This window comes from Phoca vitulina, unplaced genomic scaffold, assembly GCF_004348235.1.
Source record: "Phoca vitulina isolate PV1807 unplaced genomic scaffold, GSC_HSeal_1.0 scaffold1, whole genome shotgun sequence".
Classification (NCBI taxonomy): Eukaryota; Metazoa; Chordata; class Mammalia; order Carnivora; family Phocidae; genus Phoca; species Phoca vitulina.
Genome location: NW_022589704.1, coordinates 28139573 through 28154029, shown reverse-complemented (window position 1 = coordinate 28154029; position 14457 = coordinate 28139573). Strand labels below are relative to the sequence as shown.

Genomic DNA, 14457 nt, shown 5'->3' with positions numbered 1-14457 from the left:
TTTATACAGTGTCAAAAACTCACTTCTGTTAGTATCACCACCTGTCTTATCAGAAAAGCCTTTAAGTATTGAGAAGCTATCAAGCTTACAGTACATGAAGCTCACAGTAAAAGGTACATGTTTTCCAAAATCCTGATTTTTTTTTTTAGCTTGATAGTCTGAATTTTATCATTGGCAACAAATACTTTATTTTTCTTGAAGTTCCAGGCTCACTTTTTTCTTTCTTTTTTTTTTTTTTTTTTTAAGATTTTATTTATTTATTAGAGAGAATGAGCAAGAGAGCGCACAGGAGCAGGGGCAGAGGGAGAAGGAGAAGCAGACTCCTCTACTGAGCAGGGAGCCCGATGCGGGGCTCAATCCCAGGACCCTGGGCTCATGACCTGAGACGAAGGCAGATGCTTAATCGACTAAGCCACTCAGGCGCCCCACTTTGTTCATTTTTTTTTTTTTAATTTTTAGATTTAATTTTATGTAAACTCTACGCCCAACATGGGGCTTGAACTCACGACCCTGAGGTCAAGAGCCCCATGCTCTACCAGCTGAGTCAGCCAGGCGCCCCTCACTTTGTTCATTTTTAAGAGAATGACTGTCAGTTGTTCCTTAAAAAAAAGATGATGCTCTGTGAAAAAAGTGGCTTGTTTAGCTCACAACTAAGTTACAAGTGCCTTTCCTTAACTGTCAGCATGCAGAAGTGTTTCATAAGTACTTTCTACTTATTCAGAATATTAGAAGGATCGAGGTTTAATAACACTGTTAAATCTTACTGCTTTATCAAGGATGTTCTTTAGTAGAGCAGAATTCTTTTCAACTGCAAGCGGCAGTGAAGACTGGAATGACGAGGTACGGCTGGGTACCAATGCCTTGATTCATGCGCGGAAACCAGCAGTTTTACTCCCTTTTATTTTTTATACAGTCACTGCAAATGTCAAAAGTGTATGAGCAAGTAATGTCTTTAGTATACCTATAAAAACAGTTCTGACTTCGTGGGCCTCTGAAAAGGGGAGCCCTAGAGGCCTACAGACCACACACCTGGAGAACCACTGTCTAAAGGCGCACAGCGCGTTAGTGTGGTAATCTTTTAAATGAAAAGACTGGTCTCTTAAAATTTAAGAAAAAAATTACATTTTTAACTCAAACTATTTAAGAGAGACTAGAAGAAATACATGATAATATATAGAGAACTATAGAGAGAAGAAAACGGAAAAACATGAATTTCATATTCACATGTATTAAATTCTAAAGACTTTTTGCCCACCACTACTACTTTATAAGATGTTCTCATGTATTCCAATGTGGGGTTAGAGGAGTGAAAATATATTCGGTTTACTAGCATTGCCTGCTAGGGAAGGTCAGGGTTCTGAAAGGCAGCTCTGGCTTGGCTGGTCGTGGTAGAAGAGATTTCACAGACGTCAGGAAACCCTCTGAAGGCCAGAATGCAAAAGAATTTGTAAAACTGTTTGCTTTGTTGAAGGTTAAGCTTCTTCCACTCCCCTCTCTACTTCCAGCAGATACTTTACTAAGATATTAATTCCTGAATTAATTTTTAAAATGCACGTTCTTATTTTATAGAGATGCAAATAGATCCTTGGATATTTTTGATGAGAGATCACATCCACTCACAGTAAGTGTCAGTTTTATTAAAGTTGTATTTTTCTCTCATGCAGTTGGGTTTATTTCATGCTGATTTGATTTGAAATTAATTACCAGGAGAAAATTACTCCCTCCAGCTTGAAGTCAAAATCATCTTAAGTCTTCTTCCCTACTCCATGTTGTGTCTAATCATTTTACCAAAGGAATGATGTATAAGGGATATGCTAGAGCAAGAACTGAGCTGCAGCTTTGTAGAATTAGTGAGCTAAAGTGAGTAAATGGACCCAGATAACAGAAAATGTATCTTTTTAAAAGATAATTTTCAGTAGCCACAAATATAAGTATTTGTAAATAAACCTAACAGGTATGTTATGATCTCTGTGAAGAAAATTAAAAAACAATTTAAATTTTAAATCCTTTAAAATAACAATTTTATTTTTTTGAGATTTTATTTGTCAGAGAGAGAGAGAGCACAGGCAGGGGGAGCAGCAGGCAGAGGGAGAAGCAGGCTCCCCGCCGAGCAGGGAGCTCGATGCGGGACTTGATCCCAGGACCCTGGGATCATGACCTGAGCCGAAGGCAGATGCTTAACCATCTGAGCCACCCAGGCATCCCTAAAATAACAATTTTAAAACTCACTTCCTCAGGTTCTCTACAGCCACGTGTGGCTGGTGACTCCTGCATAGGTCAGCACGGACTTAAGAGTCTTATGGTTACAGGGAACTGAAAATGTTTTTCTTTCTTTTTTTTTTTTTTAAGATTTATTTATTAGAGAGTGTGCACATGCGCACACATGCAGCCAGGCAAGCAGGGGAAAAGGGAGAGAGCGAGAATCTCAAGCAGACTCCCTGCCGAGCGTGGAGCCCCACGCAGGGCTTGATCTCACCACCCTGAGATCATGACCTGAGCTGAAACCAAGAGCTGGACGGACGCTCAACTGACTGAGCCACCCAGGTGCCCCAAAATTGTTTTTTCAAAGTTGATTGCAGAGAAATACAACATGGTGATCAACCAGACTCTTGAGCCTAAAAATAGTTTACATTTAGATAGAAAGGAATATATATAAATTTTCTGAGGTCATGCCTGCATTTTTCTTTAATGAATGGTGGTGAGTATTGAATCAGTATGGTATTTTGAGATCCCATTGTTTATATTTAAAAAACTAAAAGACATGTTACCCAATCAAAATCATTTTGAGCACCTGGGCCCAAATGTAAAGACTGCTGTATTATGGGCACTTAAGTATTTTTCTTCGGTGGATACTTATACTGCATTTTTTTTTCTTCTTTCAGCGAGAAAAGGTTCCAGAAGAATACTTTAAGCATGATCCTGAACATAAATTTATTTACAGATTTGTTCGTACTCTTTTCAGTGCTGCACAGCTAACAGCTGAATGTGCAATAGTAACTTTGGTAAGATATTTCTTCTTTCTTACAGCCTCTTTTTTTCAATTTCAATCTTATGCACAGGGTATGGTCCTGCCTTTCACATAAAATAGGTTCCTGAAATCATCAGAAGTTTATTAAGAGAAACCTATTGAAAGTACAATACACACATTCGAGCTTAATAATATAATCATTATTTTTCAAAAAGTTGCTGTTGCTTTTCTCATCACAAAAGAATTGCTGTTAAAGGCAGCAGGAGAGATTTCTCCCTCCATGGTTTTTCCCTCCATACTGCAGCACACAGATGTACACGCAGTGCATACACATACACACTCAGAAGGTGTGCTGGGGGGAGCTGGCCTAGGACAGGGGCAGTAACAAAACCGGTCCGCAGGCAGAGACTCATTTGGTGTAGGTCCAAGCTGAGTCCCAGATTATTTCAGTATTCCCCACACAGTTCTCATGTGTGTCTTGATTGAGAACTATTGCCCTAAATTCTCTGTTCCTTGGATGACGGGTATGCATCCATCCCTGGTGTCCTCTTGTGCCTGCCTATGAAGTTGCCCAGGATTATAGTGCCAGAAGTACTTGTAAGGACCTTTGTGTTATCCATACAGAATTCCTGTGGTAAGATTTTATCATTTGAAAAATAAATTCTATTTAAGTGAGAGGCAGCTGGGGTTATTTTCACTGCTCTGTACAGCAAATGTGTACAGGAAAGTTAACTGCACGGGCTGGCGGGAAAAAATACTTAGGTCAGTGCCTGTACTCCTTTAGTATCCAGTTAGAATTTAGGAGGGAGGCCTGTGCTTTTGAGTAGAGAGCCCTCAGTGGGCCCTCAGCCCATTTCTTCGAGCCACAGACCATTTGGAGTGCTTAGCCCAGGCTGGAGAGAGGCAGGAGTGGTCCTCCCACATGGAGAGCAAGGCGATGCTGGAAGGAGAGCATCTGGGTTGGAGAGGGGGAATTCTTTGTGGACAGGTTAAGTGTGACCTACCTGTGAGGCAGCAGAGTGACACTGTCTAGTCATCACTTGAATATATGGAACTGAGCATGAATCCGAGCTAGACATAGGGAATTTGGTAAGAGTAGTAGCTGTTTAAATGCAGAGAAAAGTATAGAATAAAAAGTGGATAGAAGCTAGATCTGTAAGGACTAACAGCATTTAAGGGACACGTCCTCAGAGGAGTGGCTAGAGTGGTAGGACCCAGGAGGGAATAATAAAAGCGATGCCAAGATGAGAGGCTCAAGGAGAGTGTGGTCAAAAGGCCAAATGCCAAGCAGTTGCCCACTGCATACCCATCGAATACCAAGTCTGTGTCACTATTCTAAGTGTTGGGGACAGAGGAGAAAACAGGTGGAATAAAGTTCTTGCCTTTATATAGCTTATATTCTAGCAAGGAAGAAATGAGTTGTTTTTTTGTTTGTTTTGTCAAAAGAGTGTTACCTAAATATTTCAGGTAGTGGTAAATACCAGGAAGAGAAAGCAGCGTGAAGGGGTAAAGTGATCAGAGGGGCTCACCATTTTAGATAGCATGATCAGGACGAGCCTCTTTAAAGAGGTAACACCTGACCCATGACCTACCTGAGGAAGATGATGAACTCTGGCATTACAGGCAGAGGGGACAAATGCAAGACTCTGAGACGGGAGCATGTTTTGTGTATTCAAGGAACAGTGAAGTGGCCAGTGGTCAGAGGAAGAATGAGGGGAACAACACGCCAGATGAGATCACAGAAGGGCAAGGCCAGATCTTCCGGGGTCTTGTAGCTCACAGGCCTGGGAAGAAGGGAAACTGTTACTTGTTTGATGGGAAACCCCTGGCAGATCTCGAACACGGGTATGAAGAGCTGTTCATTGAAGAGGCTGTCCTGGCTGCTCTGGGGACAATAGACTGTAGTGGGAGTCAGAGTGGATGCGGTGACGGTGATACAGCTGAGAAGTGACAGATAGAAATCAAATCACCAGTGGAGGTAGAGGTAACAAAAACGGCCAGCGGATTGGAACAGGATTCAGTCAAATGGAGGCCCCAGCAATGAGGCCAGTGGTAGTGCCCTTTAGGTTACTAGGGAAGGCTTGGGGAGTGCAGAGTTGGGCTGAAGGCACCAAGGACCTGGGCAGTGATAGCGGCAGGGGGCAGACTACCCAGGGTTAGGAAGCGAATGGGAGATGAGAAGTCAGCATGGGGCATTTTTCTGTGAGCAAAAGCGAGAGGAAGCTGGCTGGGGCTGGAGCTGGGGGTGGGGGTCCGTAGGATGGGGGCAATGGGCATTGTAAATCCATTCATATCGGGGAAAATCTCAGGGAGGGAAAAAATTCTTCAAAAAGAGATAATTGTGTGAATAGTTCTGCCCAAGTGGGATGGGATCACCGAAAGAAGAGTTACTTCAGTGAGAAGAAGAAAATCTCATTTCCACAGACAGGAGAGCCAGCAGAGTCCGTGAGGCTGGGCAGCTTCCAGGTTTGCCAGTAAAGGGGACAGAGGAAGTTGAGAGACCCCCAGTATTGTACAGGTGCCTCTGATTGTTCCCATAAGGTAGAGAGTTGGATCATGTAGGTTCAACTTGTTCATTCTTAGAATACCTGAGAGGGCTGATTTTGGGGGAATGGGAGCAGAATTTCACTAAGAACATAAAATGTTCAAGAACCATTTGTTTTTGAAAACACAGTTGAGTTTGGAAAATACTGGCAAATCTGAGCTGGCAACCGGACAACCTTCAGACAATAAACACACTCTAAAATTGGACTTCTCTTCTTGTCAAATGGCATATATACTCTTCTGTAGAGAACCCTTTGAAGTCACAACAAATCATGGCTTACCTCTGTAATCTTTACTCAGCTGGGAACCGCCCAGGGCTGGGTGGAGCGGACATTTGATGCGTGTAAGAGAGATCCAGGAGTCTCTTACAGCGAGTGTAGAGGAGTCCCCCGGTGCAGAACCTGGAGGCTCTGTTAGCACTTTAAACCCAACAGAACTGACTAAGCTGCGGGTAACATAAGACAGAAACGAATTATCGTGAAATAATAATGGAGATGTGAAAGTGAGGGGATGGGAGAAGGATTGTCCTTTGTATGCATGTATGTTCCTTTTTTTTTTTAATTTAATTTAATTATGTTATGTTAGTCACCATACATTACCTCATTAGTTTTTGATGTAGTGTTCCATGATTCATTGTTTTCCTATAACACCCAGTGCTCCATGCAGTACATGCCCTCCTTAATAAGTCAAGCAGAGAAAGTCAATTATCATATGGTTTCACTTACCTGTGGAACATAAGGAATAGCATGGAGGACATTAGGAGAAGGAAGGGAAAAATGAAGTGGGGGAAATCAGAGGGGGAGACGAAGCATGTATGTTCCTTTAAAAGACACTCTCTATTAGGGGCCTACTTGAGGGTTGTGAAGGCCGGCCTCCAGCACACCTGTTTGTACTTGCCGTCCTGCCGTGCCACCCAGCAGCCACTGGGGGGCTCTCTTGACCACCAGTTTCTATCTTCAGGCTTGTGCCACAAAAGGCTTACTGTGAAAAGGGGAAGGCAAAAATGTGCTCAGTATTAACCAGGGTTTTACATGTTCAAGTATTGTGTAAAATGACCGTGTAACGACCAGCCAGGTGTGGTATCTTGCACGGGGTAGGCACTCGGGTTTATTAAACAACTCGAATCTGCAATCGGTTGTATTGAATCACTTCCCTTTATGAATGGGAAGGTTAATAACCCAATGCCTGTCTTCAAGATGCCCTTTGCTGAGATGTTCATTCATTCCTGTGACCAAGGCTGGAAATTCACATGGGCAGAGTAGGCAACAGAATTATCTGACCTACAACTGTGACCTGGCCTCTGGCTTTGGGTGCCGGGGCCAAGTCTTTGTAGACCTTTGTAAGAATAAAAGGCATGTCAAAAACAGATGAAATCTGTCATTCCTAACAGTTCTTATCACAGCACTTAAACTGAACTAAAATCAAAGACCAGTGCTCTACTTTTGCAGGTTTACTTAGAAAGGCTTTTAACTTACGCTGAGATCGACATTTGTCCCACTAACTGGAAAAGAATTGTTTTGGGAGCCATTCTTCTTGCCTCCAAGGTTTGGGACGATCAGGCTGTATGGAATGTGGACTACTGCCAGATCCTCAAGGACATTACAGTTGAGGACATGTGAGTTTGTAAGGTTTGGTGAACTTTCTAACCATTTTCCAGCGCCTCCTTTGCTCCAGTAAAGTGTACATTTCAAGAAATATTTTTAAAGGTTACATTGTGCAAAGAACTGAAATAGGCATAAAATTACAGACTTCCTATCTGGCTATGGTATAACAATTCCTATTTCCCGTCATTAATTGGTAGGTCTTGAGGTTGTTTCAATAATCTGCTTGGTAAATTGAAGTGTATATTTCTGCTGGTTTTTGGCATACATTTTACAGGCTTACGCCCAACACCGTATTATAGATAATCTTCATGGCTTTCTTAAAGCTGTCTATGAGTTCCAGTCCATTTTAAAGAGGCCTATGTCTGACTTTTAAAATAAATGTTTGGCCACTGTTAAGGTCTTAGGGCCTCTAGACCATTGAGAGGTTATACCTTCAACGTGAGTCAGCTTTTGCTGGTCATTCTCTCCTTTTTATATGAAGTTCTGTTGTTACAGAAACCATGGTACAAAAGTAGCCACATGTATGAAGGTTTCAGGTCCCAGTTCTCCTGCCTCCTCCCATGCTAGCAGTATTGCACCTGTTTAAAAGTAGGTCTGAATTGTTAGGAAGCTCCTGTTTCTCAGGCAGTCCTGAAAAGCAGCCCTGGGACATCAGCCAGTGCCCATCGCATTCGAGAGTCTCCGGGGCCACTCGGCAATCACAGCAGCGCTTTGTGGGGCCTTCTGTCAACCATGAGGGGGATGCTCACAAGTGGCATGCTGACGCAGGAGTGAAACCACCAGACTTAACGAGGGCTTTCGATCTGGCCACCCTGGCTTCCGTGAGGGGCCCTGAGGGTGGTAGGCAGGATGAGCCAGCGAGGTATTTCCAGTAGATTCTCGAAGTGCCCACGTGAGAGTGAAAATGTCTTTGTGGGTGGCATTTGGGAAAATGTGGAAGAACACGTCTTGATTATACGGAACAGCGTAGGAAGATTAAGATCATGGCAGGCAGTGGCAAGTTTGTTTTTGTTACCTTTGCCCGTTACTCTAGATAAGATTGTCATTCAGAATTACCAAAGTGCATATTTACAACTGAAGTGAGGACACTTATGACTAGGAGAAGAGACCAGTGATGGTGGCTGTCCGAATGGCTTTGATAATAGTGGAAACTGAGTGGGCATGGAGATGTTGCTTGCAGCCATGGTAGCAAATGGCGTAATGGCAAATAATGGATTTGAAATGAAACAAAAGTACTTTCGGAAGTTGCAGAAACTAAAGTGACTTTGATCACCACTGTCATCAGTCTGCAAACTCTGGTCCCTTGAAGGAAGAAAAATTTGTAATCTTGAACACTAGCCCTACCATGGTGGCAACTGAAATTTTCTCAAAACCTTCAACGAACCTGGCTGGGACTCTGATTCTAGGGAAGACCTCAGAACATGCTGGGAGGTGCGTGAGCTCTTAAGAGTGAGTTTCCAGGAGCAGTGATGGCAGCGTCTAGCTACAGGAAGACCAGTTCCAAACAATACTTTTTGTTATAAACAGAGAAGCACCAGGAGCTATGTTGATAATAAATAGGCTGCTTTTGTGTATGATCTTTGGAAATTGGAAAGCATTACAACAAAGTGTTTAATACACATTTGTTTGTCGCCCTGCTGTTGACTTCAATTTCTAATAGTCTCATTTTGAGTCTTAAATGGAAAAATTGGTGTCTATCAGCTTTTTCTTCAAACTTTCCAACATCTATGCTTTAGAATATATTCCCCTTCAAAAGAATAAGTTAAACTGAGCAGCTGCTATTCAGAAGATTTGCTGTGCCTGTAAATGGTGTGCTATTCAGCCGTTTGGCTATTTAAAAAACAAAAAACCCAGAAGATGCATATTCTATAGGCATAATGCTTTTCTCCAGTGATTAAACCTTTATTAATAGACATGTTAATCCCATGAAGTACTGTATTTCCACACAATTAAAATGTGTTAGCGGAGAAGATATAAAAGGGACAGTGAAGTGCATTTATTCCTGTAGTAAATTAAGTCCTGATTAGCTGATTATCAAAACATTATCTGATTTACATTTCTATAGACTTACAGCCATATGAACAGGAAATTAAATTTGGAAGTAGGTTCAGTTGGGTTTAAAATTCAACAAATGAGAACCTCATCTCTGCTCATATTCTGAATGCTCTCCGGACCATACGGGAGAACATCAACATTTGTTGATCTGTCCAACGGATAAAATACTAAAACTTTAAAACCGAGAAACCAAATATGTTATAAAGTAAGCTGCTCATGTTGTTTGGGTATTTATCATTTTTATGTAATTCTCTAAAGGATGACTGGGAAAGTGGTCAATTTTATATTTATTAAACATTGCGCAAGTGAGCCTGTATGGTCATGTGAAGCAAAGGACTGCTCCCAACGTTTTCCTTTCCTATTTTATTGAACTCGCCCCCTGCGGGCGTGCTTGTTCTCTTCTGGCAAGGGGGTGGCGCCACATCTTGGGGTTGCATCCCCAACATGAGAGAAAGGCTGTTTGAGTCCAGTGCTCTACAGAGGTCATATCATGGTGAGTTTAGTCGAGCCAAGACATCTCTTTGATCATTCTGCCCTCCAAAGTTTAAAAAAGTGCATCCTGTCCTGTCAGAGTGACAATTTCTTGCCGTAGTAAAATGAAGGTGAACAGAGACTTGCATTTACGTATGCCCCTTGACATAGCCCCATGCACTGGGCAGGGGGAGGGGATTCCCTTTTCCATCCAATGTAGCTTATTTATTTATTTATTTGAGATGAATCCTTGTTGCTTCATGAATCCTTGTTGCTTCAAGAGTTTTTCCCCCTCAGAGATAATAGCAGTGGCTCTCGATGGATCCATTTGTTGCCGTGGTGATGTGCCCACTCCTTTTGTTGGCGCGTCTCTACTTCAATAAGCCCCTTCCTGTTATCGGCCCGGTGAAAATGTCTGCAAGTTCTTCAGAGCTAATAAACAGCATACATCATTCCTTTCATCTGATCACTATAGTGGGGCCTTGTGAGTGAGCGTGGAGCATGAATCGTACAGCTGCACTAATGGACCTCTGAAGAATGAGCCCCTGAGTCAGCAGCAGGAGTGCATAAGAGGGCCATAACCTCTTCCCCCTTGTCCCGAACTCAAAGTGTTGGGATGCAGAAAGGACCACAAATAGCTGTACCTTGTTTGAACGTTAGTGTACGAATCCACTGGGTGGCCTCTATTTGTTCCAAAACAGAATTTAGAGCCCTCTCAGTAGCTCAGAATGATACTTTTGAAGATCGCCCAGTTGACTAAAATTGTCTTGTGTTGGTTTTGTTGTCTCCTCCCCCAGGAATGAGATGGAAAGGCATTTTTTGGAGCTACTTCAGTTTAATATTAATGTTCCCGCCAGTGTTTATGCCAAATACTACTTTGACCTTCGCTCCTTAGCAGATGACAACAACTTGAATTTTCTATTTGCTCCTCTTAGCAAAGAAAGAGCACAAAACCTAGAGGTAAGGCTGTGAAATCATTAGTCGGGGTTTTCTGTCAGCCACCAAAACCAGCTCTGTGGCTAAATCTCATTAGGCAGTGATTAGCAAAATGGAAAGCTTTTAAATTAACACATCGAAGAGCTTATTAACCCTTTGGTGGCATATTTCCTGTGTCTTTTATGATTTATATAAGGATCTCACATTATTTTAAAAAAGTATATAGATATTTCTTCTGTGACCATAATTCAGAATATTTTAAGTCAAATTTAATTTGTTCTTAATGGTTTTCCATTTGAACCTTTACCCTTCCATATAATCATACATGAATAATTTCTTACAATTGTATCCTTAATCATATCTACGTACTCCCCATTCTTCTTTTTTTTTAAGATTTTATTTGGGGGAGAGAAACAGAAAGAGTGAGCGTGAGCCAGGGGGAGGGGGAGAGGGAGAAGCAGACTCCCCACTGAAGAGGAAGTCTGACACAGGGCTCCATCCCAGGACCCTGAGATCATGACCTGAGCCCAAAGGCAGACGCTTAACTGACTGAGCCACCCAGGCGCCCCTCTACTCACCATTCTTAACAGTCTTTTACTCAGTTCACAAATTCATGCCAGTGTTTTGTACAGATACCACAGTTCAGTCCCATGAGTTTATTAGACAAAGCATCCGTGGCTCACCTGGGACTTAGACTGTATAATGTGTGTTTTAGGTACTGTCGTAGAGAGCCCATGGATTTTTAATGGAAATGGTAATGTATAGGAGACAAAGGAATTATGGTTTATGACTTTTTAGTGAGTATACAGCAAAATTATTCACAACTGAAATTTCAAGACATATTTAAAATGGACACTTTCTGTGGTACCTTGGTGTAGTTTACAGTAAGGTATTTTCTACCATGGTTAATGTGCAAGTGAAAATAGCACTTTTTGGTGCTTCGGTCATTAGACCTCTGACCTTCTGATAAAGTCCAGACATGCCTGCCCTGTTAGAATTGCTTAGAGAATATAATAACCAATGAAGACTAGAAGTTGAATGGCTGAGTAAACGCTGATTTCTGCCCAGGTGTATGTTCATTATGTTGAAGGAACAGGTGTACAGGGACAGGTGATACTGCTGTAAGGAGCCTGTCAAAATACCTTTGACATCTTTGGAACCCAGTTTGTAAATAAGCAAATTCTTCGTTGCCCAGTATCTAATCATAGCCTTTTAAGGATATTACCTTAGTGAACTGGCAGGAAGTAGCATCCCCAGAATCTGGGAATGTAGACCTCCACAATCCAAAGTAGCAGTAACTGTCAACTGTCTAAAGGAGTGTGGCTGTGTGGCTTATCAGTGATGCTTTCTGTTGTTTTTTTTTTTAAGGTTGGAACGCTTGTTTTAAATTGTTCTTGTGTTCTATTTGATTGACTTTCCCAGGCCATTTCCAGATTGTGTGAAGACAAATACAAAGACTTGTGTAGAGCTGCTATGAGAAGGTCTTTCAGCGCTGATAACTTCATTGGTATTCAGCGCTCTAATGCCATCCTCTCTTAAGGGAGAAGGGAGGGGTTGTAACATCATGAACCCCTCAATCTACAAGGACTGGAGAAATACCACCTCTCCTGCTCAAAAACCAGCAAAGTTAATATTTTCATCTAAAAGAAAGACTTCGAATTCAAGAAACTCGTGGATCCACCGCAAGGATGATGCTCATAGGAAAGAATGGGACCTTGTCAATGCAACACACTCTTTTGTCCTTTTTAATGTAAACAGAGTTACAAAAACCACTCCAAAGCAAAAGCTCCAACCCACACACAGATATCTGCTTACTATGTAGGCTGATAGCTGTGAACTAAGTGAGGGTTTTTTTTTAATAGTTTAAATTTTTAGACTTTAAAGACACTAACTATATAACTTTTATGTTTTTCCTATTTTTCTTGCCCCCCTCCCCCCATATTGCTGCATATTTCTTTAGAATCAATGCAGTATTACCGTGAAAACATGGGACTCCTAACAACTCATAAAGCCACTTAGGAACAGACTGTAGCATTGTTAGGTATTGAAGGGTTCTTCCTTCCTACTTTATCATTGAAGCTGCTAGTCCTTATTGGCAATCAGTTTAAACCAAAAAGCTGCTGAATAACACTTGTCATTCAAATTCTTTGCAAGCACTACTTATTAGCATATTAGTATGTTTAGGATCATAAACAGAGAAAGTATGTTATCAATGATTATCTACTTCTATTGGGTCCATGCTGCATTTCTTGTGAACTATAATGGTGCTTCTCATTTTCTGATGATTTTCCTCTTTATTAAATACATGTATTAAAGGATATTTTCATAATTCCAACCAACATGGTGGTCCAGTGGTAACAAGCAGGTAGTGAAAAGAAGGTGTCCTGAAAAATCTTAGTGCAACTTTAAGCTTTAATCTAGTGTGCATGGGCCCTCTGGGGCACTGCTGAAGGATAAATGCTTCAAACTTAGAAAACATCATTTGAAAGTTTAATTACATTTCTTGTAAACTTACCTAGTTTTGTAAATTTTAAATATTAAGCTTTTCATTTTAATTTTTTGTTTCAGCCCCTCTTGAAGATGGCACACATTGGCTGAAACAAAAAAATTAAAATGAAAAGCTTAATATTTAAAATTTACAAAACTGGGTAAGTTTACAAGAAATAACTAAACTTTCGAATGGTGTTTTCTAAGTTTGTAGCGTTTATCCCTCCACAGGTATCAAAGCTTAAAATTGCATTAAGAATGGAGGGATGCCTTGTATCATCATAGACGTGCCCTTCCCTTTTTAAAACCGTTCTTTGTAGCGCTGTGCTGTTTACCTGCTTTGGTCACCTGAATTTCTTTTTTCTACATTTGTAAAGAGTATGAAGAGCAGTGGTAATTCACATGTAACAAACCGAAAGGAACTGGACTCTAATAGTAGTGATCTGAAAGTAGGTGATCTGAAACAGTTCTTCTAGCCTACCTGTTAACCTGGCTGGAGGGGTCTCATTTCAAGTCCTGCTGTTTAAGAGGAACCCTCACCTCAGGCTTTAAAGGGCAGGGAGTTAAGTAATCAATCTTCTCAGAGATTGGTAATGATGTCACTTAAACTTGAAATGTTAAAAAAAAGATTAGTGTTCTTAACCATGTGAAATCTTTCTCCTACCTTCTCAAATGTAATCATAGGAATTTTGCCTGTAAACATAGCATTTCTGGGCCAGGAATACTTTCTCTCAGTATAGCAGGGCTTCATATTCTATTGAGTGCTGCAGGTTCCATCATTTTTAAAGGACAGACACACAAATGATAAATAACAGTATATAAAATATTACAATCTACCACCTCAAAAAACATTGTTTATGGAGTTCGGAGCTTGGAGATTCAAGTATTGATTGCAGTTTTATTTTGAAAAGAATGCTACAACTTACGTGGTTTTTCTTCCTCATGTTTATATTAAAAGCTAATAAACTCTATTTTAATTAAAATACGACTAGTGTGTTTGTAACCTTTCTCAGTTCACATAGCATTACATCTCTGCCTAACGTCAGTGCTTTCAGGCAGCTCTAATGGTGAGTGGGGTCTTAAAGCATTTTCAAACTGACCATGATTTGGTTTGACCCTTGCCTCTGGTTACAGTGTTGTCATGTATTTCTTTGACTTCCGCTCTTTTCAACCTGAAGATCATTTAGTACACTTAAAATCACTGGCCACAGTACTCAGAGGCATTGTGCATTAGATGGCATCTTTGAACAGCTCATTATTGTACCAAGAGGGGGAAAAAGCACACTACCAGAGAGAAGGGAATTACAGGAAGAGTGTAGAAACAATGTGAGTTAAATGAGGATTTTAAGCAGTTAAAACCTAGGAAAAAAAATGGAAGAACTAGATTTGTGG

At 41.1% G+C, this 14457-nt stretch overlaps 1 protein-coding gene across 2 annotated transcripts in view; it reads left to right on the top strand.

The window, feature by feature from the left end:
* The window catches only part of CCNYL1 (cyclin Y like 1), a 36996-nt gene extending 22539 nt beyond the window's left edge, over window positions 1–14457 (top strand). Inside the window, exons 6-10 of one of the 2 annotated variants that reach the window (XM_032403544.1) lie at window positions 1570–1621; window positions 2883–3002; window positions 6961–7127; window positions 10440–10602; window positions 12001–14457. In XM_032403544.1, coding sequence (XP_032259435.1) covers window positions 1570–1621; window positions 2883–3002; window positions 6961–7127; window positions 10440–10602; window positions 12001–12117 — 619 coding nt within the window. In that variant the 3' untranslated portion in view covers window positions 12118–14457. The remainder of the gene's footprint in view (window positions 1–1569; window positions 1622–2882; window positions 3003–6960; window positions 7128–10439; window positions 10603–12000) is intronic. The other variant, XM_032403547.1, reaches the window with a different exon arrangement.